This window comes from Martes martes (assembly GCF_963455335.1).
Source record: "Martes martes genome assembly, chromosome: 11".
Lineage (NCBI taxonomy): Eukaryota > Metazoa > Chordata > Mammalia > Carnivora > Mustelidae > Martes > Martes martes.
This window is the reverse complement of record NC_137899.1, coordinates 61,542,744-61,568,487: the sequence shown is the minus strand read 5'-3', so window position 1 is coordinate 61,568,487 and position 25,744 is coordinate 61,542,744. Positions and strand designations below refer to the sequence as shown.

At 42.3% G+C, this 25,744-nt stretch overlaps 1 protein-coding gene across 1 annotated transcript in view; it reads left to right on the top strand.

The window, feature by feature from the left end:
- Window positions 1-25,744, top strand: part of CPVL (carboxypeptidase vitellogenic like) — a 133,253-nt gene that overhangs the window by 29,903 nt on the left and 77,606 nt on the right. Inside the window, exons 3-6 of the mRNA XM_080818862.1 lie at window positions 8,091-8,209; window positions 22,212-22,326; window positions 23,313-23,371; window positions 24,990-25,069. Coding sequence (XP_080674988.1) covers window positions 8,091-8,209; window positions 22,212-22,326; window positions 23,313-23,371; window positions 24,990-25,069 — 373 coding nt within the window. The remainder of the gene's footprint in view (window positions 1-8,090; window positions 8,210-22,211; window positions 22,327-23,312; window positions 23,372-24,989; window positions 25,070-25,744) is intronic.

Here is a 25,744-nt window from a genome sequence, read left to right as displayed (position 1 = left end):
GGAGAAAATGCACATGAAGGCTCTTTGTAACCTGTAAATTTTCCCCTAAGTAGTAGTGTTTGCAAGTGCTTTTTATTTAGACATTGCAGGGTTTTCTGTTACTATTAATAGGAAAGAGGTGTTATTTGGTATCATCAGAGACTGAAATTTGTGGTATGTCTCTGCTCTTAATGCTTCTTTATATTTAAGTAAATCACTGTGTAGATAAATTACTTAATCTTTCTGGGCATCAGTAGGCTCCTGAACTATAAAATAGTATATAGGCAACTAGCCTGAGGTGCTATTTGTATAAGGAATCAGAGACATGGGGTGGTGGCTGGAGGGTGCTATGGGGTCAGGAAGGGTCTTTAAGAGGGTAAGAGACCATGTGTTTGCTGATAGAAATGATCCAGGAGAGGGTGGGGCAACTATTTCAGGAGTACTTACTTTTTTTTTTTTTTAAGATTGTATTTATTTACTTATTAGAGAGAGAGAGAGCAGGTGGAGGAGCAGAGGGAGGAGGACAAGCAGACTCTACACGGGTCTACACGGGCAGAGCCTTACACGGGTCAATCCCACAACCCTGAGATCATGCATGACCTGACCTGAAATCAAGAGTCAGATGCTTAACTGACTGAGCAACCCAGGTGCCCCAGGAGTACTTTCTTTAAGTAGATGATCAACATGGCGGCTGGCCCATAGATGGAGGTGTTTGGTTTGAAGGACTGAAGTTTATTTCTCATCACAGGAGGGAAAACCGAATTAATGGCTGTGAGGCTGGTAGGTTGGTTGATAGCAGGAGAATGTGTGGAAGTGATACTGGATATTTTAGGGAAATAACCATTTTAAAGACCAAAATAAGCGTGTGAACTCTGTTAAGAAGTTTTAAAATAAAGCAACTTCTCTTCATTTGAAATTTTCTCATAGCTAATAGGATATCATCATTTTTGTTTTGTTTTGTTTTGTTTTGTTTTGTTTCCTTTAAAACCAACACATTCTTGTATCTTAAGGATTGCATTTGAGTCCTGGTGACATGTCTTTTTCTGACATACCTACTGACTCCCTGTCTCATTATCTTTTTTCTAAGAAAAGGTGAAAAACTTTGATAATGTGGTCAGTGTACACTAGTGTATATTTGATGATGTAGTCAGAGAATGTAGTCAGTTCTTTTTTTAAAAAAGACTCATTTTTACTTGATGTGGAAAATAGTTCAGGCTCATATCACGAGATAAATATGAAGAGGCGAATAAATATCCAAATCCACCAAAATGGATCACATGCATTCATGTTGGATTCTTTAATAAGTGGAGAGTGATGACTTAGATTATGTTCGTTAACAGGAAATCAAAGCAAAGAATTTAGTTTAGAGCTGAACAAGGGTTGAATACTCATAACCAACCCTACTAATCCACAGATGAGGAATTCGAGATTTTAATACCTTACATGAACTGCCTAAGGAAATGCAGATAAGAGTACCAGAGGTGCATTTAGGACTCAAATTTTCTGACTTCTTCTCTGTGATATGCCTGCTATAATTTATTTTCCTTTGTTTAAGACTCTCGTGCTCTCCTTTTTTAAAAGATTTTATTTATTTAAGAGAGAGAGAGAGAGCACACGAGGGGTGGGGAAGGCAGAGGGAGAGAGAGCTAAGCAGGGATCCTGATGCGGGACTTGATCTCAGGACCCCGGGATCATGAGCTGAAGGCAGACACTTAACCCATTGAGCCACCCAGGCGCCCCAAGACACTTGTGCTTTTCTGATGTGACCAGATGCACACACATTAAACAATTAAGGAATAAAACAGTGAGTACTAAACCACTAAATTATTACATTCGAGGTAGGCATAATGGAAATTTTGAGAAGAAGGCTATCCTATTGGTTGCTATAGTACAGAAAACAGTAATAGTGTAGTAGTCAAAATAACAAATGACTAATATTTAATAATTATATGCCCAGGACCTAGCATAGTTTCTTTTCTTTTCTTTCTTTTCTTTTTTTTTTTTTTTTAAGGATTTTATCCATCCATTTGACAGAAAGAGAAAGAGAGAGCACAAGCAGGGGGAGCACCATGCAGAGGGAAAAGCAGTGTATCTGCTGAACAGGGAGCCCAACATGGGGCTCGATCCCAGGACTCTGGGATCACGACCTGAGCTGATGGCAGATCCTTAACTGACTGAGCCACCCAGGCACCGCCCCCCCCCAGCACAGTTTCTATATGTAATAGGCACTAGATAAATATTTGTACAATTTAAGTTTTAGACCCGAATATGTGCCAAACATGGGTGTTACCCACACCTTAGTTTATTTAATCCTCAGAGCAACCCTAGTGAAGAAGGTATAAGTATTGTTCCCATTTTACAGATGAGAAAACTGAGGCCCAGAAAATTAAGTATCTTGGTCAGGGTTGTTTAAAGATAGTACGTGACAGAGGTAGAATTAAAAGCTATCTCTGCTGACTCCAGAACCCGAGGTATGAGCCTCTGCACTTGAAGGTGCTAGGTGAGATTTGGGCAGATATAGAAGGACGTGCATGTACTAAGGAAAGCAGTTCCAATCGAGGCATTTGGTGAAAGTGACCGTGGTGGTGTGTCTGTATCACATCTGGAAGAACCAAGTCAAAAGAATATGGGGAAGCCCATCTGAGAAACCGTCCACATCCCTCCCATTCCTGTATTTGTTGCCTAGAAGCATTTCAACATCGTGGTCATGAGCAGTACCAGAGAAAGCCCCTGGGGGGTGGGGGTAGTTTTCATCCTCTGTCCTTCTGTGCCAAGTCTGATGGCTTACCATCGGATGAGCAACAATATCTAAAATAATAAATCTGATGTAATGTCTCTTTCTAAAGTTCTGTTACACAGTCAAAATTTTTGAATGGAATTTTAAGTAGCTAATCCAAAATCTGGTACATCTGGGTATTCAAATGCAGTCCTGATAACATAATTAAAGATAATTTTATTCATCCGCTTTACTGAAAGTTCAGGAAACTCTGGACAGGTGGTCAGCTCATTCCCCCAAATCCCTTTTGTTTATTGATTCTGTCAAAACCTTAGGAACGTGAGTCTTAGTATCACAATGGAACATTCTTGAGATAGATAGTAATTCACAAAAAGACAAGGGAATTTTTTGTTTTTTTAATCTCCCAATTAGCTGGTTTAGTTTTGTGTAATTGTAATTGCACGTTTACTTTCTCTGCAGCTAGAGGAAACCCTTAAAACAAAATGAATAAAGGAGGCAAATTTTAAAATATACAGATACTGCCTTCTCACAAACTTTAAAGACTATTTTTTTAATTAGATCTTTATTGTTACTTACAGTCTGGCAGTGTCTTGTCTTGTACTAGAGTCTTTGTGAATGTGAGGTACATCCTGATTGGCTAGTTCAAGTCCTTCTTTGGTCACACTCCAATCTTTTTCAAAGTGTTAATATCACAAACATTGGTAACTGCAGTAAATAATATGGAGGAAGTGAAATCACTTCAAAGAAAACCTTTTCCTTGTTTTAACTGTTTTGAACATTTGTATTGTGAATCATGGTTCCAGGAAGTAAGAAACTCCTAAAATCTTGGGAGTTTATTTTCCACGTTTCATCAGTAGGTTTTGGAAGGATAAACCGAACATTTGAAAATATGAAATATCATTTTAGTTGAAAGAACTTTCAATTATTTTACCATGATTTTGTTAAAGGAAATTTAAAAATTGAAATGGGGTGAAACACATTTTTGTGGGCCAGGGAAAAGTTCTTCTAAATTCTTAAGATCTTCAAAAGGCTGCCTTCCTTAGCAGATTTTTGTAGAAATATGTTCGTCTTACTGTGTTATCAGTTTGCCGGGTTTTAGTTTATCAATTCATTCATCCGTTCACTAAATTCATTAAAAAGTGTGTATTGAATGTCTTTAAGTTCTTAAGTCAGCATCCCTGTGGATACAAAGATAAACAAGGCAATTTCCCTGCTTTCCAGTAGTCCCTGATCTAGAAGGAAAGCAAGAAATGCACCTGAGTAAGTAAAAGGGAGCAGACAAACATCTTTGGAAGCCCCAGTGAAGGACGGCTGGGGGAGCACTGGAGTCATTTTCAGAGCAGGCCAGTGGACCTTGTGCTGGGCTGGCCTCAGAGAGATTTATTGATTCAATCATCTCTCTCCCATATTCCAGTCCCTTCAGCTCCTTTCTATTACATATTTCCTTTTTCTCATTCTACTTCGACCATCCTCATTTTTCTTTGTCTTCTTTCTCGAACCCTCTCCCGCTCACTTACCTCTCTGTGATTCACATCTCAACTTATTCTCAACCCCTCCATCTCCAGTTCTCTCTCCTCCTTTTTGAGGAGAAGATTAATAGTTTGGGGGAAAATATGTCAAAAGTGTTTTAGGTACAAAATTCCAGTTAGAAAAAAAATTAAGTCCTGGGGATATGATAATGTACAGCATAGTGACATATTAGTTAGTAGTTACTAGTTAGTAGTAGTTAGTAAGAGTTATTAGTTAGTAGACATAGTTAACAATACCATATTGCATATTTGAAAGCTACTGAGAGAATAGATCTTAAATATAGTTCTCTTTATAAGAAAAAAAAATGTAACTGTGTATGGGGAGGGGTGTTTACTAGACATTGTGGTGACCACTTCACAATATATACAAATATCGAATGGTTAGGTTGTACATCTGAAACTAATAAAATGTTACACATCCATTATATCTCAATTTTTAAATGGCAAAAAAAAAAAGAAAGAAAGAAAGAGAGAAAGAAAGAAAGAAAAATGAAAAAAAAAAAAAAGAAAAAAGAAAAGAAGTTTTGAAAGTCTGTCCAGCCCCGGAGGGTAATCCTTCTTTGGTCTAATTGAGAGCGGAAGCAAGGAAGGGTGGAGGGAAGCAAGGCTGCTGAGGGGAGGGCTGTAGCCTGGGAGGAAGGCGGGCACATACCACGTTCCCCAAACATTTCCCTTTTCCTTTTCTTAAAATGCTCCTCTCCCTTTCTTTTTTCTTTGCCTTTTTCTGGCAGAGAAGGCTAAGTCTCTTTGGGAAGAGCTTGGGAAAAGCTAGAGAAGCTGGATTGAGTTTTGCAGTCTTCCCTAGGGAAACCTGACTAAGCCAGAAAAAAGCAGTCTTCCAGACTGCAGGTGGGGTGGCCCATGGGCTAGTGATTATATTCTCTTCCCTCGCCTGTGCCCTCATTTTTTTTTAGATTTATTTATTTATTATTTGAGAGTGAGAGAGCATGAGAGGGGAGGTCAGAGAGAGAAGCAGACTCCCCGTGGAGCTGGGAGCCTGATGTGGGACTCAATCCCAGGGCTCCGGGATGACAACCCAAGCCGAAGGCAGTCGCTTAACCAACTGAGCCACCCAGGAGCCCCCTGAACCCTCATTTTATGTGCAGCTTTCTTCATTTGATCCTTGCAGAAAGCCCAGGGTGGGGGAGGAAATCAGTATCCACACTTTGCACAAAAGGAAAGAGAGACTCGGAGAGATAAAGCAGCTTGTCAGGGAGCCTGGTCAAAATTACAGACCTATGTCTGCCCGATTGAGAAACCCCTGTTCTTCCTGTTCTACTAGCTTAGTAGGACCGTCTGGAAACTGCTGTTGAGATCTTGCCTTTGTCCTACCATCTCCTCTGCTCCCAGGTGCTCCTTATTCCTGATGAGCAGGTGTATTTCACAGCTTAGTTGGTGTCATGAGTGAATCAGGACCAAGTTTCCTGACGTTTTCCTCTCTGCCAACCTTAATATGTGTCAGATATAAATAGCTTTTCTTGAATCAGTAGTTTTTACTGGGGACACTTACTTTGTCACCACTAAGGAAGCCCTCTTCACCCAGACCCCTCTTTCAGTTCCCCCTACACACTGCCGTCTCTTTCTTGTTTCTTCTCCATTCTGTTCCTAATCACTGTTCCTGTTTCTGCTCCCCTGCCACCCATACTTTCTGACTAACTCTGTGGTCAAGAAGCAGCATTGCAGGGTGAGAGAAGGAGCAGACTCTGAAGCCTGACTGCTAGGTTTGCCTCCCAGCGCTCCTTTACTAGCTGTGTGATCTCCGGCAAGTTACTTACCCTCTCTGAGCTTCAGCTCATCTGTAAAGTGGGGAACAATAATTACACCTATTGCATAACATAAAGCCCTCAGTACTGTTGCCTTTAAAGTGTTAGCTCTCCTATGGGCGCCTGGGTGGCTCAGGAAGTTGAGCATCTGACTCTTGGTTTGGGCTCAGGTCCTGATCTCAGGGTCCTGAGAATGAGCCCTGGATCTGTGGGGCTCTGTGCTCAGCATGGAGTCTGCTTCTCTCTCTCTCTTTCTCGCTCTCCAACAAATAAATAAAATCTTAAAATAAAAAAAGTGTTTTCTCCTCTTAGTTTTGTATACTTCTGGGTGTCCTCAAGCTATCTGAGCAGTCCCTCTTTCCCCCTCCCTGTCCCTGTCCCTTTGGTGCCATAAAAAAGCCACAACCTCTGCCCCTCTACAACCATCCTGTTGTACTATTTGGCTTCCTCCAAGCAGCCACGAGGTCAGCCTTAGTCTCACTGGCTGCCCCACCCTACCTTCCCCAGCCTTCCCCGCTGCCCACATGCGTCAGCCCATTTCCCTTAATGGAAGTGGCAGGCCTTTTGCTTTCATGATAAGGAGAGTGTGGAGAATATAGGCCTTCCGGAGGCTGAGCTACATAGCTGTGTTGTTTCTCTTTCAACTGCCTCATGTTTTGGGATTGGGTGACTTCTGCCCTGGCCTTCCCAGTGGCTCAAATGTGAATACCATGATTTACTTTTTAGAGTGGAGCTTAAAAAAAAAAATATATATATATATATATATATATATATAGATAGAGAGAGAGAGAGAGAGATAAATATATATATAATGTATTTTATATATACAATATATTTTATATATATTTATATATTTTTTAAAAGAATAAATGTATTTTTTAAAAAGAATAAATATTTTTTAAAAGAATAAATATATTTATATATATTTTTAAAGAATAAATATATTTTTAAAAAGAAATATTTTTAAAAGAATAAATATATTATATATAAACATATAATATATCTATTATATATTTTATATATAATATGTATTCAATATATTAAATATATAATATATGATATATAATATGTTATATATATTTATATTTTATATGTATATATTAAACATATAATATATAATATGTTTATATATTAAATATATAATATATAATTATATAATATATAATTATTGATATATTATTTAATTTTTAATATTTAATTAATATATTATATAATTATATATTATATATTTAATATATAAATATATCATATATTATATATAATATATATTATATATTTATATTTTATATATTTATATTATATATAAATCTTATAGCTCATAAACTATATATAATATATAAATTTATTTATTTATTATATTTATATATAATATATATAAATTTTTATATATTTATTATATAAATATATATAAATTTATATATAAAATATATATTTATATATTTATTTATGTTTATATATTATATTAAATATATTATGATATATAATATATTATATATAAATGATATAAATAATATAAATATATTAAATATAAATATTTATATTTATTTATTATTATATTATTATATATGATATATTATATTATATTATTATTATATATTATATATAATATATATTGTGATATATTATATTATATTATTATATATATTATATAATATATAGTAATATATAATATATTATAATAAATTATATTATTACTATATTATATTATATTATTATTATATATAAATATATATTATATTATTATTATATTATTGTATTATTATATATATTATATATTATTATATATAATATAATAATATATTATATAAATCTTATTATAGCTCATAAACTATATTTGGGGACCAAATAAAAAAAGGTTAAAAATGTCAGTTGTCCTTGGCTAGGTTGTGAATGTCGAATATGCGGAATGGACCAGAGCGGGCTGGAATTTGCTTCAGTAAGCAGCTTTGTGCCAGTCCCCTGGTAGCCTTTCTCTTCACTCCATAGCAGCCCTGGCCTCTGGAGGGGGAAGACGGGCTGAGATGGAGCTGGCTAACGTTGTATTATTTCTCTAATCCTTGGGTAAATTTGTTCTTCCACTAGGAAAAAGAAAGAGTTTGGTCCCTCCTTTCCCAGGTTTGAATGTGAAGAGTTATGCTGGCTACCTCACCGTGAATAAGACCTACAATAGCAACCTTTTCTTCTGGTTCTTCCCGGCTCAGGTAGGCGGGCAAGAGCTCCCTCATAGGACACCAACCCTCAGAGGCTGGGGTTGCTGCCCCAGGGCAGACAAGTGAGCCTACAAACAATGTATTTTTAAATTTTTTTTTTTTGCATCTTTTAGATTTTTTTCTAAAAATAAGTGCCAGTGACTCTGTGTGGTGTTCCTGTTTATGCGCAGGAAACAAATGTTTGCAGGGAAGGTCCAACTTTTAAATTCCTTGCAGCCTTGTGCAGAACAGTCACATTACCACCTTCTTCCTGCCATGGTCTTCTTAAATCATTCTGTTGTCATTTTGTTCTAAAAATACCTTGGGCAAGGATGGGCGGTCGGGAGCCAATGGATAATAAGGAATGGGGAGATTCCCAAAATGCACAGGTAATGCGTCTAAGGTTAATTGATGGTGGATTTCCATGGCTCCGCCGTCCCCAGACTTTGCAGTACCAGTTCTTATTTTTGTACTCACCCCTTCATGCATCCAGTACCCACTGAGTAGTGTTCTGTGGGAACACAAAAGAGAGAGAACTGAACTTATTCTGGCAGACTTTGCAGGGACAGGTAGGGAGGACTGCTGATCTAGGATGGAACTCTAGAACACGGATGACTCACTTTCTCAGGCCCATACACATACACAGCTGGGTATGTTCTTATACTTCACCAGTCTTGCTTAGTGCTTAGTGATGACACACAACTCTTCAGCATGAACAAATCACTTTAGGCTAATGGGTACTCTTTGGTAGGAAGGGGGTTGTGAATATTGGTAGAGGTGCTGAGATGCATAAATAAATTTATCCCACCACACTTTCTATTTTTTATTTTCTATGTTTTATTTTCCAAATTGGATTTGGTTTAGAAACCAGACGAAACAAAGAAAAAGCTATCCCTAGGGAGGGTAGTATTTATATTTGCATCTGATTTGCATAGAGCAGCATTGCATATGTAAAATTGTTTACTCTAGTGTAGTTTTCAAATTAAATTGCTTTTATTGGTGTGATTGGGTTGTATTCTCTTGACTTCTCATTTCTACTTTCTTAACCATGGCCTCTGCTGAAGTGGACCATGTAGTTGTGGATGGGAGGAAGCACATAAGAACTGGTGAAGAATTCCAGATGCTTTTTGGTTGGCATCATAGTAGTCTTCAGGCTGTCACCCAGTGTGGGTGTGTAGAGCACAAAATTAAAGGAGAGAACTCACACTCAGGGTTGTATGGGTACCATGTGGGGACCCACGTGCCCTCCAGACTCCTGCTCCTGCCTCCCACTGGTGGAACCCAACTGGAAACCAGAGAGGGAGAGAGTCCAGTTCTTGGAGCTCGGTCTACCAGGGCACAGAGCAGAGGAGAGAACGATCTTCAGAAGCAGTAATGGAAACATACAAATATCCAGGACAACTGTCTTAAACAGAATCGATAGAAAGGAAGCCTAGCAATATGAGCACATTTTAACAGGTAGAAATTTTTCGTGTGTGTGTTCTTGGAATCTCTTAACTTTCTGCCTTTCATAAACCACACTATGCATGTGCATTTTTGAAGTTACACCTTTTAATATCATATCATTGAGTACAGGCATTTGTCACGAACCCCTTTGTATTAGTTCTCTATTGCTGCTGTACAGATTACCGCAAGCCTGGTGGTTTAAACGTTGCAAACTTACTATTTCACAGTTCTGCAGGTCAGAAGTCTGACATAGACCTCACTGAGCTCAAATTAAGGTGTTGACAGATCTATGGTCCTGCTGGAGGCTCTCAGGGAAGATCTGTTTCCTTCCCTTTTGCATTTTCTAGAGGCTGCTTGCACTCCTCGCTCCATGGCTCCTTCCTCCATCTTCACAGCCTGCACTGGCAAGCAGGCTCACTCCTTCTCACATTGCGTCACCCTGGCGGATTGCGTGTTCATGTGACCTTCTCTGACTCTTGTCTTCTGCTGCCCTCTTTTACGTTTAAGGACCCTCGTGATAGCATTGGGCCCACTGGATAACCCAGGGTAATCTCCATATCGTAAGGTCAGTTGACTAGTGACCCCAAATCCTGTCAGCTACCTTAATCCCCAGTCACCATGGGGCTTAACCTATTCACAGAATCTGGGGATTTGGACGTGGACCCCTTTGGAAGGGAGGGCCCTGATTCTGTGCCAAATGGATACTTGAAGAATTTGTCTACATTTGTGATTCTTGGTATATTCTCTCTCAGTGAGTCTCACAGTTTATTGTATATAAGACTTATCTCCAAATTCCCCCCAGAGACTCTGACTTGTAAAGTGGGAGAGGCCAGCAAGTTATAGAATTACCAGGTGGACTATACCTGAGAAGCCCCGGTTCCAGCCTACAGGCCACTGTCCTGTTTTTAGTGCTCCTGGACCCAAAGTGATCCACACCCCTTTACCCAGAGAAAAGCACCTCCTGCAGCTAAATTGGTACACATGGGGGTGGTGTATTGTCCCATGCACCCATCTGAGCGAGGACCGGAACATGGGCCTAATGTGGCCTATGGGGTCAGCTTTCCTCATGCTGCTCGATGTTCCTCTAAGGCCTGCTGGGACTCCGTCTCCCCTGAGCTCTCTGACTCCCTTAGCCCCCAAGAAATCCCATTTCCTACTTTCTCTTCTGCTTTGGTGGCTGTTTCTGATACCAGGAAGTTCCCCATTGTCTTCTGCATGTTGAAACTCCAATAGTAATAACCCAGGTTTGTGAAAACAGGAATTAATGGTGAGGGAAGTGGTCAAATGAAAACAAAGCAAAGACTCAAATCATTTCTTCTCTTGCCTCTGAGCAGGGATATGGTTTCCTCTAGAACGTGGGAGGTGCAGCAGGACTGGAAAGCCAGTCAGGGAAATGGGCTTAGATTCTGTGCCCTCTTCTGGTTGCCAGACTGACATCTGAGCCCTCACTGCATTAAAAAGTGACTGGGCTGCTGGGGTCTCCCCCCCCCCTTAATTAACTGAAGACCTACCTCTGCATCCCCTGGCCAGGTGATGCTCTTTGGGGCCCAGGACTATAGCCCGAAACATGCTCTAAGATAATCCCAGAAGACATAAACTCGAGGCTGTGGCATCAGGAAAGAAGATGCTCAAGGACAGTGTGTTCTATTGGAAGTGACAGGCTCAGCTTCAGGGGAGAAACAGGCAGGCTGAAAAGATGGTACCCTGATGACTGTCAGCATGGGGCAGCCAGGATAGACGGTTCTGAGCCCTCCTTACCCGGGGAGCCCCCAAGCAGCTCTGGCATCCGGGGCCCCAGAGCAACCATTCTTGCCAAGCTCAGGGCTGTAAATTATGAAACAGGCCATTTGGGGGGAAGTAGAGAAAGCAAATGAGAAGGAGAAGCGGTGATCAGATCACCCAGACGGGGGAAGAGTTCCTTTCATTTGGCAGAAAGATTAGTTCATTTCCTGCCACGGGGAAGCAGCTGAGATTATCATCAGGAGAGAAATGACCCTTTACAAAAATTGAAGGTAGAGAAAATAAGAGATCCAGGAAGGATGCCACCTTGTCATATCCTCTGAATATTTTTGGGGGGGGGGCGCTGTTTCTCAAATTAGTTTTGTCTTCCTGTTATTTCTGCAAGACTCCCCTGTTACTGTATACAGATCAGTGTGTAATGGATTCTAGAGCTGGAAATTGGCGTGCAGTGGGGACACAATGTGCAAGAGAAATAACAGGCATTTTACTTCATGGGAGAAGAAGTATAATGAAGCCAATAAAAATGTCACAATTTTAATGACTGTTGTTAATTGAACATTGACTATGTGCTAAGCACTGTGCATTTTCTTATTTAATCCTTACAATAACCACATGAAGAAGGAATTATTATCCTTGTTTAATAGATGAAGAGGACTACAGAGATTAAATAATTAGCCCCCAACAGCCCAACTAGAAATTGGCAGAACCTGGATTTAAAACTAGGCCTCCAATGGAGAAATCTTTGTTCTTGATCATTGTATGTTGATCCTGAGAAAACTGGCCATGAAAGGTGCTAGACTGCAGTCATTAACATGATAGCTCTTGAGTTAGTCAAGTTTGCCTAAAACCTTGCCTTCCATGTGCCAAATGTGAGGCTCGGATACCTACTTGACAACAGTTTTGAGACAAATGAGAGAACGTGGGAAAGCCTCAGATTGGCACCTGACACATAGTAAGTAGAACTTCTATTGCTATTATCTCATTATCATCGTGCTTATCATTATTAGTTTTCCTGTTATTAATACAAATACTGAGCAGAACTAAACCAGTCAGGATGTGGGAGATTAAAGAAGGCAGAGACCAGGAGGCCATTCCAAATCGGAAGTCCCTGAATGCCGGCAAAGCGTGTGGATTCATTGCTACTGGGTAAAGAAATTACAAAGTGAAACTGGGGTTTTCCAAATTTAAGAAGATAGAAAGGCGTAGAGATTATTCTTTTTACAATTAGAATTCTTCCCTCTGGAGAAAGATACCCTGTATTTGAATTTGTCTCGTAGATACGGGAATATAGATGATTCGTTGGATAGTTTGCCTCAAATATTATGGAACCCAAACCAGAGACCTTGAGAGTTAGGCCTATGCCCCTCTGCTAAGGGCCCCGTCCTGCTCCTCAGGCCAAGAGAGTGGCTAGGATTCCTGGAATCTGAGTATCTGGTGACTGAGGAAGATCAATGTCATACTGAGGAGTCAGCAAGACTGGGACAGGGTGAGGTAGGCAGACTCCAAGAGTGACCTTTGTTTCTAGTCGGGCTCCTGCCATATTGAATCAAGGCTGGCCCTTGTGAGCAATGCACTATAGAAGAAGCGATGGTGGGTGACTTCCAAGCCTACTCTCAAGGGCAGGTTACTTCTGCCTTGGTCTCTTGGATCACTCACGCTGAGGGAAGCCAGAGGCCATTGGGAGGACACTGACGCAACCATGTGGGCAAATCCCTATGGAGAGAAAGTCCTCTCCCACCAGACAGCACCAACATTGGACGATGTTCATCCAGCCCAAGTCAGAGGACTGCAGTCCTGGCTGATATCTTAACTGTAATTTCATGAGACACCCTGAGCCAGAACCGTCCCGCCAGACATCCCCGAATTCCTGACCCACAGAAAGCACGGGGGAATGATTGATTCCTGTTGTCTTAAGCCACATGCCGTACAGCATTAAATAACTACTAGAGCCCCTTCTACGTACTTCTGGGCTGTGACTGTGACATCTACCGACCACTGGAACTAGCTCCAAATTCTATCCTTTTACTTGGTCCAAGGTAACAGGGCTATAGGCATTTTTTTCTGTGTAGCAAGCATGATACTAAGCTTTGTCAGTAGAGGGTGCTGGAGGGATACTGCAGGAGGACGTTGGCTTCTCTTCCTGTTCCCTTGTCCTTCCTTGTGCTTTCTCTTGGCCCTGCTGTCTGGTCTATCAGCAGTGCATGTGGAGGGACATCCATGAGTGCCCTGCTCTGACTGGGCTCCCAGACCACGAAGACCCTCAGCAAGCTTACAGTCCTGGTTCTGTCCCAGTGACCATTCAGCTGCAGCTCCCTCAACATGGGTGCCATGTATCCCAGTACATCCCATACTTTCCAGTGAGCTCGTTCCCTAAGTTCCCTAAGCCGCCTCTGGCATTACATCCCCACTTTTGCCCAGCAGTGAGTGGATGGGATGCCCATGGTGGATGGGGACCAGGACCCATACTGGAACTTGTAACACAAAGATCAAAGATATCATGTAAAAAAAAATAACAGTAATTTAAAGATGGGAAAATCTAAAAATTAAAATTACTATGTGGCTTCTGTCTTCTGATTGGATCCCAATTAATATAGCCAACCCATTCTTTATTTTAATCAATTAATTATTCATTTATTTAGAGTGAGTATGTGTGTGGGGTAGGGGGTGGGGGCCGAGGAGAGGAAGAGAGAGAATCTCAAGCAAGCTCCTTGCAGGGCATGGGCTTGATCTCATGACCCTGAGATCATGAGTTGAATCAAGCTCGCACTGAGCTGAAATCAAGAGTTAAATGCTTAATCAACTGAGCCACCCAGGCACCCCTACCAAGCCATTCTAAATCCTTCTCTCCCGCCCAGAGACACCAAGGGCAGAAAGTCGGGTCAGCTGGGAAGGGCATCAGGAGCCCTGGCAGCCAGTCTTTCTGTCTCTGCCGTATTCTATCCAAGACCCCAGGATCGCTCATCTGTGTTTCATTCTGCTGTCTTGGCAGATCAACGTGCTTTGTTTCTCCAGGTATCTGGCGGAAGATGGCTACCCTACAGCCTTTACCTGTCCTCGAACGTTGCAATCAACAGACATCAAATAGCACTTCTGCTCCGGGCACACGTGACTGCCCCACTTGGGGTCAGGTGTTCTTTCTTGGTCCAGCCAACTAAACGCTGAGAGTGCAGTTTCATGTGATATAAACATGGGTAATGGGAAACAGAAAGTCCATTCTTAGAGAAGGGGTATGGTCTGAACGGATCTCTTAAAATATGTCTGCCCCAGAAGGCTGCAGACCCATTAGTCGTACAGCAAAGATTTGGAGGTCATAGGCATGTGTTTTTGGACTTGCACTGTTTATCTTCTCTTTACTATTATTATACTTATGGCATCAGAGAGCTGGAAGAATAGAAGGTTGGTAAGATGAAACAAGAAGAAAGCAGCTAAAAATGATAAATTGTGGATCGTTCCATCCATAGAAGTATTTGAACTGGAGAAACCTTTATGTGCCTAATTTCACATGGAGAAGAAAGTAATTAACTTCTCTAGCCACTTCTTTGTTTGCATCAAGAATGGGAAAGTCAGGCCTGCCTTTATCTAATAACCACCCCATACCCCACTTCATTCTAAATCCCACCTTTCTGGCAGGAGGCACCAATAGAGAAGCCATCACTACCTCATGAAGGAATGGGAGCCAAGGACAAGGGTTAGGAAGGAGAAAGGTAGAGAAGATCCTGGTGGAGTGTAAATTGGCTCAGACTGGTGAGATGACTCCAAGCTCAAGGAGAGTCAGTGCGAGCTTGGTAGTGATGTAAGGAGGACTCAGAACAGAAAAAGTGTTTGGGAAAGTTCGTTTTCCGTGTGATGGTGCAGGGGCAACAATCATAGTGAAGGAAGATTTAGCAAGAAGTCAACACCAACCACTGTAAGTAAAGCTCAAAAAACACATTAGTCTTAACCAAGTTGTGTGTATGTGTAGAACTTATATGTTACTAGTTAGCTAGTTAACAATTCTAGTCACAAAACCAGTTGCTTTAAATAACAAAACCCTGCTTTGATTAAACCATTGGCGTAGCACTGAAGTATCAGCTGGCCTGGGATCTGTGTGGCAAAATGGGAGTCCATTCAAACCTACTTGGGGGAATTTCAAGACATTTACTTGGGGTACTAATGACTTCAATTAGGACAGAACACATTACTTAAACCAAGCAAATGATCAGGCTCTGCATATAGAAGTGTGAAGGGAGCTTTAATTAATTTACTAATTGCACTTCTCATCTTAAGCAGTACCATTGATTTGGGTCTGTTAGTGGTTCAGTTGCTGTTTTCTCTTACAAAGTATGGGGTGGGTCAGGGGGAAGGAGGGGGTGGCTAGAATATGTACCCGGCCGTGGGCGTTGGCAGGCAATGTTGCCCTAATACTTGCTGAGATACCTGAAGCTTTAGGGTCACTCCAATTTGTCCTCTGTATAAAATCCAATCAAGTTACTGCAGAGTACCAAAATTGACAAGCCTTTAGTGCCACTTCCAGGAACTCGCTGCTTTCAAGGGTATGTGTAAAGCTTGAGTAGAAGGTTATCTCTACCAGGAAATACAGAGGAGGGCTTGGGAGGACAGAATGGAAGGTGGGTATGGTTTGATGTGGAGCAGGGTGAAGAGGAGGACCCAGCACAATGGGACACCATCCATGGAGGGCGTGTCTGCATGGGGAGAAATAGGGCAGGAAGGTTTGCTTTCATTAGTGTTCACGTAGATTCCTTTGTGCTCACTTAGAAGCAAGGAGGAAAGAAGAAACTGGGTGTTTCTTTTTTTTTTTTTTAAAGATTTTATTTATTTGACAGAGAGAGAGACAGAGTGAGAGGAAACATAAGCAGGGAGAGTGGCAGAGAGAGAAACAGGCTCCCCACTGAGCCCCACCGATGTGGGGGCTCCATCCCAGGACCCTGGGGTTCTGATCTGAGCCAAAGGCAGACGCTTAATGACTGAGCCACCCGGGGGGCCGTAACTGGGTGTTTCTAAGACTCCTTTTAAGTATAGAATGCCAAACCAAATGAATGAGTTTGACTTATTTGGACTGAGAATCGATTAAGACATAGGGTAGATATGTTCACCATCATTATGAATAAATTGGAACATGCTAATGAGAGACATTGTGAAACTTCCATCTGTAGGGATTCTGAAAAACTAAATAAATAACCTGCTTCCTTTGGGACTTCACATTCTGGAACAGACCCTGAGGAAAGAGTGTTCAAGTTCATGAATTGGCCACCAGGGGTCACCAGGAGAATTTCAAGGGCTTCTGAGGCAAAACCCTGATTTCTTGCTCACCAACAAAAGGTGCAGGTTTGTGGGACCTGTATGCCCACACTCTTCTGTTGGTAGAGAGACTTCTCACTTAAATATTTATGACTCTTCGTGTCCTTTCTCTTATATTTAGAATTTCTTTGTCCATTCTTTTTTTTTTTTTTAAGATTTTATTTATTTATTTGACAGACAGAGATCACAAGTAGGCAGAGAGGGAGGCAGAGGGGGAGGGGGAAGCAGACCCCCTGCTGAGCAGAGAGCCCGATGTGGGGCTGGATCCCAGGACTCTGAGATCATGACCCAAGCCGAAGGCAGAGGCTTTAACCCACTGAGCCACCCAGGCGCCCCTCTTTGTCCTGTCTTTATCCTCAGATCCTCCTCAGACCTATAGGAACATTAACAGATTTTGTTTTCTTTTTAGTTAAATGTATAAATGCTTATCAGTAGGGGATCACTCATCTTTCAGGTCTTAGCTCAAATGTTAGCCCCTCGCCAGACGCCTCACCAGATGCCGCCTTTAAGTGTTCAGTCTAATGGCTTTCCCTGGCTCTCTCACATCACCCACTTATTTAATTACTTATTTATTACCCATCCCTCACCAGAGAAATAATCAGAGCTAACATTTAAATAGATGTACTAGGCACTGTTCTAAGTGCTGTGCATATATTAACTCTTTGAAACTGTACCACAGCCATATAACATAGGCATTATTATTTTCAAACAGAGGACGCTGAGATGCAGAGAAGTTAAGCAACTTTCCCAAGGACACACAGCTGTAAATTAAGGTAGTTGGAATTCAGACCTTGGCAGTCTGGTGCCCGAATCCATGCTCTTCACCACTGAGTATCCTACCTGTCTATGAGTGGGAGCTGGTCGGCATCCCCAGCCTCAGAGCAGTGCCTTTCAGTGTTGTAGGTTGTATGTGTTAATACGTTGTGGTAAATTCAGAATGCCACACTGTGTCATAAAATGATCATATGTACTGTTATGAAAAGATTTTCATAACATGCTAAGTGACTCTAGCAAATGTAGGATATTACATATGGCATATGGCCTGGTCCTATTTTCAGGGGGAAAAAAAGGTATTTACACACATGGCATATATGACATCTACAAAATATTTATATATGTATGTGTTGGGGGGGTGTTAGAGAAAAATCTGGAAGATTAAGCCTCTCCATGATCATTTCTAGGGACCATGATCAGTGGAGTAATGGGGATTTTTTTAATGCCTCCTTTAAAAAACTATTAGTTAATAGGGCGCCTGGGTGGCTCAGTGGGTTGAGCCTCTGCCTTCGGCTCAGGTCATGATCCCGGGGTCCTGTGATCGAGCCCCACATCAGGCTCTCTGCTCGGCGGGGAGCCTGCTTCCCCCTCTCTCTCTGCCTGCCTCTCTGCCTACTTGAGATCTCTGTCTGTCAAATAAATAAATAAAATCTTTAAAAAAAATACTATTAGTTAAGAATAAGTGCTTTTTTTTATAACGTAACAAGTTTTAAGGAAAATTTCTAAAACTTTTGACAAAAATAAATGCCCTTTTTCTCTTGTTCCATACACTCTTGAATTATAGCTTCAAAATAATAAATACTTTGAAAGCCCTGGCCTTTGTAAATCTGTAAATGAATTAGAGCAATTGTTTCTTACTTCATTTGAGCTGAAGTTTTGCAATGTGGTTTTGTTCAGGATGTCTTCATTTACTTTCATTCTTTCCTAAGCTGGGGGTGGAGAGCGAGAGAGGGCTGCATTCTCACAATTGAGAGCTAAAGAGATCACCCTGTGAATTAGCGCATAATAACTTTATGCCATTACTACTGATGTAATTATTATTGTATGTATGACAACAGGATGTCATATCATATGACAGAAATCTATGTTCTATGGTAAAACTAACTCTTGGGATTTTAGCCCTGAATATGTAAACCTGTATTTTCCAGCATCTGACTTTTGCATTTCATTCCAAACAAGGGCAGTATTCGTTCACAGGTTAGTGGGTGTATCAAAGTAGAAAGATGTGTGCGTGGCATTTTCTTGAAAAACGGGCTTCTTCAGGGGTTGTTGAGCTCATTCACCTCCTTGAGGAAAGTACATTTGAGGAGCAAGGTCAGCTGGGGTTGAAGGTGTGTGTGCTGATCGCTTATTATTGAAGCATTCCAAGAATGCAGTGTCGGGTACTTCAAAGTTGCATAATAAAGATGTTTGGCATCGACGCGTTTGACTTCACTTTGTACTGTGGCCTCTCAAGGTCAGACTATTTTTCTGAAAGCCCAGAGGTCCCATCATTGTGCCAGGTCACAGGAAGGGACATGAAAAGCGAGGGGGAGGATAGGGCAGAGACCAGAGGGCCCGGGCACTCAGGAGGACAAACTTCCTTCACCCTCACAGATGCTCAGCCCTGCTTCCACCTCAGAACCACATGGGGGGCTTTCAAAAACATCCCTGCCTGCCTCACCCCAGACCAGTTGATTTCAAATCACTGGCATTTGGGCCTAGGCAGCAGTTTTTTACAAAGCTACTTTAATGGCTGGCCAAGATTGAGAACCACTGGCTCACGTGTACCACACCGTGGCTTCTAGAAGCTCTTGTGCACATTGGGAAGGAAGTGGAGGCTGGGCGTCCGTATCTCACGTCCCCGGGGAGGCTGGAACGGCTCTCATTGAGATCCGTTGCTTCTCCACCTCCAACACGCTCCCCTGCTGAGGGAATACAAGTGAAAGGTGGTCCTAGTGAGTGGTATTGAAGAGCGAGTTGGAGGGTCTGAGGGGAGCTAAAAATCACCGATTCAAACAAAGCCCCCACAGTTGCAGTCAGGCAGGTTAGAGTGGAGCCCAACAGAGTCTGCAGTATCTTTTCATGATACAGTTCCTCAGGCCTGTGAGGTGGGCCTTGTTGCCATTTGATGGATAAGGAAACTGGACTGGAAGGATTGGAGGGTTGGGATCCCACAGCTGTTTTGTGGCCAAGTAGAACCAGAATCTGTGTGGCTAAAAATCCAGAGCAAACCCTTCCTCCCCCGCAGCAGCCTTAGAAGGCTGCCTATGATCATGGTATTTCCTGCTTCAAATTATACAAGTCCCTAGTTCTCTTGAATTCTTGATGGGCATTTGCGACCCTCGTGGCAAGGGGTCTAACTAGTGAAAAACCAACCAGGGAAGATACCAGCCAAAGGAGCAAGGAAAAACACCCAACAACCCATTTTTCCTCTTCTCTCATTTGTAGATCGTTTACATTAAAAGCATCTATAAATTCGTAGTGTTTATTACGGGAATAGCTAACGTGTGCAGAACACGCTCTCTGTGCCACTCACTACACTTTGAAGAGTAGATTTGAGTTCTCCCATCACCAAATGGCATAAGTACCGTTATTTTTTTTTCATAAGTACTGTTATTGAACCCTGTTTTACAGATGAGGAAACTGAGGTTCAGAGAGCTTATGCAACTTGCTTAAAGCCACACAGCTGGTGGACAATAAAGCCTGGATTTGAATCCAGTTTGGCGCAAAGGGCTCACGCACTTATCCATTATACCAGGCTAACTCTTAGAGTTCCTATCTGAGTTCCCAATCTGACTCTGGGCTCCTACATTTTCTACCGTTTGTTTAATTGTAATAATTATTAACAGTTATTGTGCCTTTATCAGACATTAGGCATTGTTCCAAGGGCTTTACAAATTTTATCTCATTTAATTCCTTGATGCTAGAGAATGGACCCCAAGGTAGCCCCTCCATAGAGAGGCTCCTGTCCAGCTTACAGCTGTTCTTACCACCACCCCTCTTTCTGCAAGGCCCCCTTGTCCCCTTTCTGAAGCTGCAAAAGGACTATATCAGACTTCTGGTGACTGGAGAAGAGAAATCCTTCTCCCCATCTGTTCTCACGGCTAGCACCCTGTTCTCGGCTCTTCTCCTAGGTGCTTGGTGATGTTGTCCCAGATCGCCTCCCCTTGAGTCCGTCTGCCTCTGCCCACACCTTCTCACATTGTCCATGTGGACGCAGCTAGGCCAGTCAGACCTTTGGATGAAATACCGGTTGGTGTCTGTGTGGCCGGGCTAAGCAGGGGATTGCAGCATTTCATTCTGAGCTGAAGCAGTGAGATCCTTGCTTGCTGAGCGCGGCTGACTGAACATCAAATGAGCCACGACACCCAGTGAGCGCTCGCTGTCACATCCAACTGTGAGCCTCTCTGTAGCCACTTTGAGCTCCTTCCAGATGGCCCTGGAGGACTCACTGAGGACCAGGTGGCCTGTCGTTCACCGCTCTCACACCCAACTCTCTTCTGTTGTGAGGATTTTCCCCTCCCGTGTCCGTCTGCCTGTGGCGTCATTCCCTGGCTCCTCTCACGGCTGGATGGTTCTAGAACTCAGGTCTCATTCAGCTCAGGATCTCACTGAGTCCTTCCATGATTACTTGTGTTTCAAGGAAGCACTATTCTTTTCTGCCCTCACCCATTCTCTCTCTCTCTCTTTTAAAATATTTTATTTATTTGTAGGAGAGAGAGAGAGCGCACAAGCAGGGGGAGCAGCAGGCAGAAGGGGAAGCAGACTCCCCACTGAGCAAGGAGCCTGATATGGGGCTCGATCCCAGGACCCCCGACTGAGATCATGACTTGAGCTAAAGGCAGACACTCAACCCACTGAGCCACCCAGGCACCCCCTCACCCACTCCCTTAACATCACCTTTATTTCCTTTCTACAATCCTTAATCATCAGGTTTGTTCCTTTACTTATGATCTATATTTCCCATGAAAATGTAAGCTGGAAGAGATCAAGTGGGGTTTTATTTGTTTGTTTCACTCACTGCCCTGCTATGTAGCTACTTCCAGCATGCTGTTCAACCCATATGAGGTGCTCAATAAATATGTAAAGAAATAAGAAAAAAGTAAAGAACCTTCTGGCATGGAGGTTGATGGTATTGACTCTACTGCCAAAAGCTCGTTTTGTCATCCCAACCCTGCCAATGACCTTTTCTTACTTACTTCTTTCCTGTCTCCTCAATCAGTTTGCACCTTGCCTGGGGTTTTGTTGCAGCTGTTTGCACCGCTCCGGGCCTGTGCACTTCTTGGGTCCCTCGTGTTGAAGGAAATGGCTGCTGTCCTTGTGAATATCCTTGCAGTGAATCAAATCAGAAAGGCCATCTGGACTCCCAGTGAAACGATAGACCGTCACTGAGGAGGAAGGATTTTTTGCTGTGCTTCTGTGGGAATATGTTGGTCCAGTGCGAGTTGAAACAGCTAAAAAAAATACAAGCATGCCCTAGGCTATAGACAAAGGGGCACACAAAGGCAAAGCTTCTATATTCAGTGGGTTTCCTGGCTCTTAGCAGGAAAAGACTGAACTGAGCCAGATAGATACTGGCATTATGCGGCAAATACTAACTCAAGGCAAGAGATGACCAGCACTTTGCTTGTGAGGGAGAGCAGTCACTGGGGTCTGGGAGGGCTTTGGGAGATACAGGCAAGGCAGCAAACGATGCGGGATCTGGATATGTTTGCCTGAGTGTATTCTTTTGCTTAGTACTCTGTGTGGTCACTGGCTTCTTTGTCCCCTTTAGGTAGACCCCAAGGTTGCTCCAGTGGCCCTTTGGCTGCAGGGAGGGCCTGGAGGTTCATCCATGTTTGGACTCTTTGTGGAACACGGACCTTATTTTGTCACAAGCAACATGACCTGTAAGTATTGCCTGGACTCTGTTTTCCTATGGAGAACTTTTCACCTGAACCTTATATCTGCTCCAGAAAAAATTTCAGGTGTGCTTGGAGCCACAAGGAAGAGCATAATAGTTTTAGATGAGAAAAGCATAGCTCTCTGGCGATGTCTATCTAAGAAGTAGGAGCCACCAGGGTGAGCATCCTGGCTGGGCTGCTTTCTCCCTTGAAATTTGGGTGATAAGTTCTAAGCTATTTTCCTGCAGTCTGCTGCCAACTCAAGCAATTGGGGCTTGTGAAAACAGTTGATTTCTATTACTCTTTGGAAGAGCTCTTTTGCATGAGACCAATGGGTAGAATTATATCCCTAATTACTCACACAGACTGAACACTGTAGGGTTCAGTCGCATAAATGATCAGCTATCCTGGAAGCAAGGTGCTGTGGGTGGGGGCGGGGCCAGAGGAAGGAGCGGGGGAGCCACATCTGGCTGTCACCCCAGTTTACCTCCATCTCATTTTTTGGGGGGTGGGGAACGTTTACTTTTCCTGGGTCAGAATTTGGAGGGTGAGCCATCCTGTGATTTGCGTATAAAAGGCATGTCTGCCAGTTCTTTTGGAGCTGTTCTCTTTGGCATTGGCCAAGAGGAAGAGGATTCAGAAGGATTAGATGTTAAGAAGGGTTGATTGGATCAGACAGATGGGTTTATCCTATAGATTGTTGATGCGTTTTTCCACAGAACCAGTTGCACAGGGTCTTGTTTCCAAACTTCATCCTAGAAAAGGATGTAGAAACCCTCTGGGTTCAGGAAAAGTAAAGAAGAGGAGAGGAGAAGGAAAAGGTCCTGGTGTCTGTTCCCCACTGTGAGAGTAGGAAGCAATGTCAGAGGGACACCGGGAGTTCATTGATAGGATGGGGACAGGTGGGCTTGTTTGGCTCCTGAGCAAAGCTGTGCCCTAGGTGGGGTGCCTTGTTGAGGACCCAGTCTCAAACCTCTTCTCTGTTTTGCTAGTGCGTCCCAGAGACTTTCCTTGGACCACCACACTTTCCATGCTTTACGTTGATAATCCAGTGAGTATCTGATGGCCTTATGAAATGTCAATGTGGGCCTCTCCTGTCTTTTTTCTTTTTATAAAATACATTTAAGAAATGGGTGGGGTGATCGAGATTTAGGTTTTTTGTTTTGTTTTGTTTTTTGTTTTAAAATAGAATTTAATCTATTAAAACACATCTTTGGGATTTAGTTTTTCTAACATGTATCCTTAAATCTGAGTTTGGGAATTTTGCTTGCTACCTTCTCTCGTCTCATTTTTAATCTTACGAAATGTCCTGTTCAGTGCATTATACCATCCACGGTAAGGGATTAATTTCTTTCCACTGATGCTATGGCTTTCCCATATTGTGGGTCACATTATATAGTATTATATATAGTATTAGGATTCCTAATCTTTCTAACAGAGTTCTAGATTTAAAAAGTCAAAAACTGGTCTCCCTCGTTTAGCACAGTGAGCCTCATCTCAGAACAAAAGTGGAATTCTCGGAAGTTCTTCGGAAGTTGACTCCAATAAACATCAAAACAGGAGAGTAACTTTAGGGTCAGCTTCTGCTGCAGGAGTATCTTTACCCCCTGATTTCTCTGATTTCTCTCACTTCCCACATGGTTCAAAGAGAAAACAGATAAATAGGGAGAAAAAGGAGTCCAACGTAGCCATTTACCCACCTTTCACACCAAGTTTGACAGCCTCTTTCCTAGTCTATAACTGCATGTTTATATTTCACAAGTTGAATGAAGTGTCCTGTTGCCTTGTACATTTTGGGAAAACAAAAACAAAAATACTTAGTTATGGTTGAGGTGCATCCCGTATACAAACTATTGACACAAAATTAGTGGTAGTTTCTTCTTAATTTTATAGCTTAGTTGTCTAGGAATTTCTAGGTATAAGGAAATACTAGTTTAAAACTAATCTTTATTTTAAAACCTACCAACTGAAGGTGAAGGGACTTAGTGGCCATGGTTCTCACCAATGAAAAATCAAAACACACACACACTCTCTCTCTCTCTATCTCTAGCCTAGAGAGTTCCTTCTTGTTAGGACAAAGCAAAGCACTCTCCGGGTTTCAGAGAGGAGACAACTTTGGTTCTTTTGATACTGTGATGGGGGCGAGGAATGGTGAATTCCTCCCCCTTAAATCAACATCTGGCAGGGTCCCCATGGTGGAAACAGGACAGCTCAGCCACTGACCCCAGGGTAGAGTTTTGTACTATTTTTTTTTTTTTAAGAGAGAGAGAGAGTACGAGGGATGGAGGGGTGGTGGAGGGGCAGAGGGAGAGGGAGAGAGAGCCTCCTAAGCAGAGTCTGCACTGAGCGCAGAGCCTGATAATGGGTCTCAATCTCATGACACCACGATCACAACCTGAGCCGAAACCAAGAGTTGGATGCTCAACTGACTGAGCCACCTAGGCACCCCATGCTAAGAGTTCATTTGGGCTTGGAGGAGGGGAGGGGAAAAAGGTGAAACGCAGCATCCTTCTGTGAGGGTGACTAAAGGCACAGGGGCTAAAGGCAAAAATCCAAGGTCAGAGGCTTGGCGTTTGGAATAAGGTTGATTTCCTTCCAGTGGGATATCTCGCGGAGGGCTCCGAGGCTTGTGCTTCTGTGTCACACCTGCGTATTCATTTCACCTTCAGGTGGGCACAGGCTTCAGTTTTACTGACGACCCCCAGGGATATGCAGTCAATGAGGATGACGTCGCCCGGAATTTATACAGGTAAAAGGAGACCTGGTCCCCTCTTGACCTTCTTAAGACCAAAAATTTTTCTATTTTCATAGGGAAATTCATCCAATCATGTAAGTATTACTGATTGGTCCTTGTGGTCTAATTCTTCAAGACATTTTAAGAATACCTTCACATGAGAAGTTCACACCCACGCACAGGCACGCACACCCACGGTCTATTTCCCACTTTGTTAACTTATCCCTGATAATTGTGCACATGCCAGCAGAGAAGATGACAAGGAAGGCTGGAATCCTAAGGCATGATTGTAATTTTGTAAAAATCGCCTTTAAGAAACAATAGAAACAGAGCAGAATTCTTCAAAGATTATTTTCAGACCTTTCAGCCAGATGCCCAAGAGGATTTTTGCTTGCTTTTCGTCTTGCATTTTAACTTCGCATTTGCCTGGAAACATCTTCTCAGATGCTTGCTCCCTTCTTTTGTTTCTCTCCGAGGCCTTGAAATGCAGTTTTCCCCTTGCTTGCTTCTCCTCCATGACTCCCAGGCTGAAAGCTCAGCTTCCCAGCTAGTCTCTTACTTTTTCCCTTCAACTTAATAAAATTATTCTTCTACTAAAAAGAAGAAAAAAAATGGAAGGAAAACAAAGTTGTAGAAACGATGGGCAAAGTCCATATAGTTTCTTCTTTTTCTTACTCACATTCATTACAG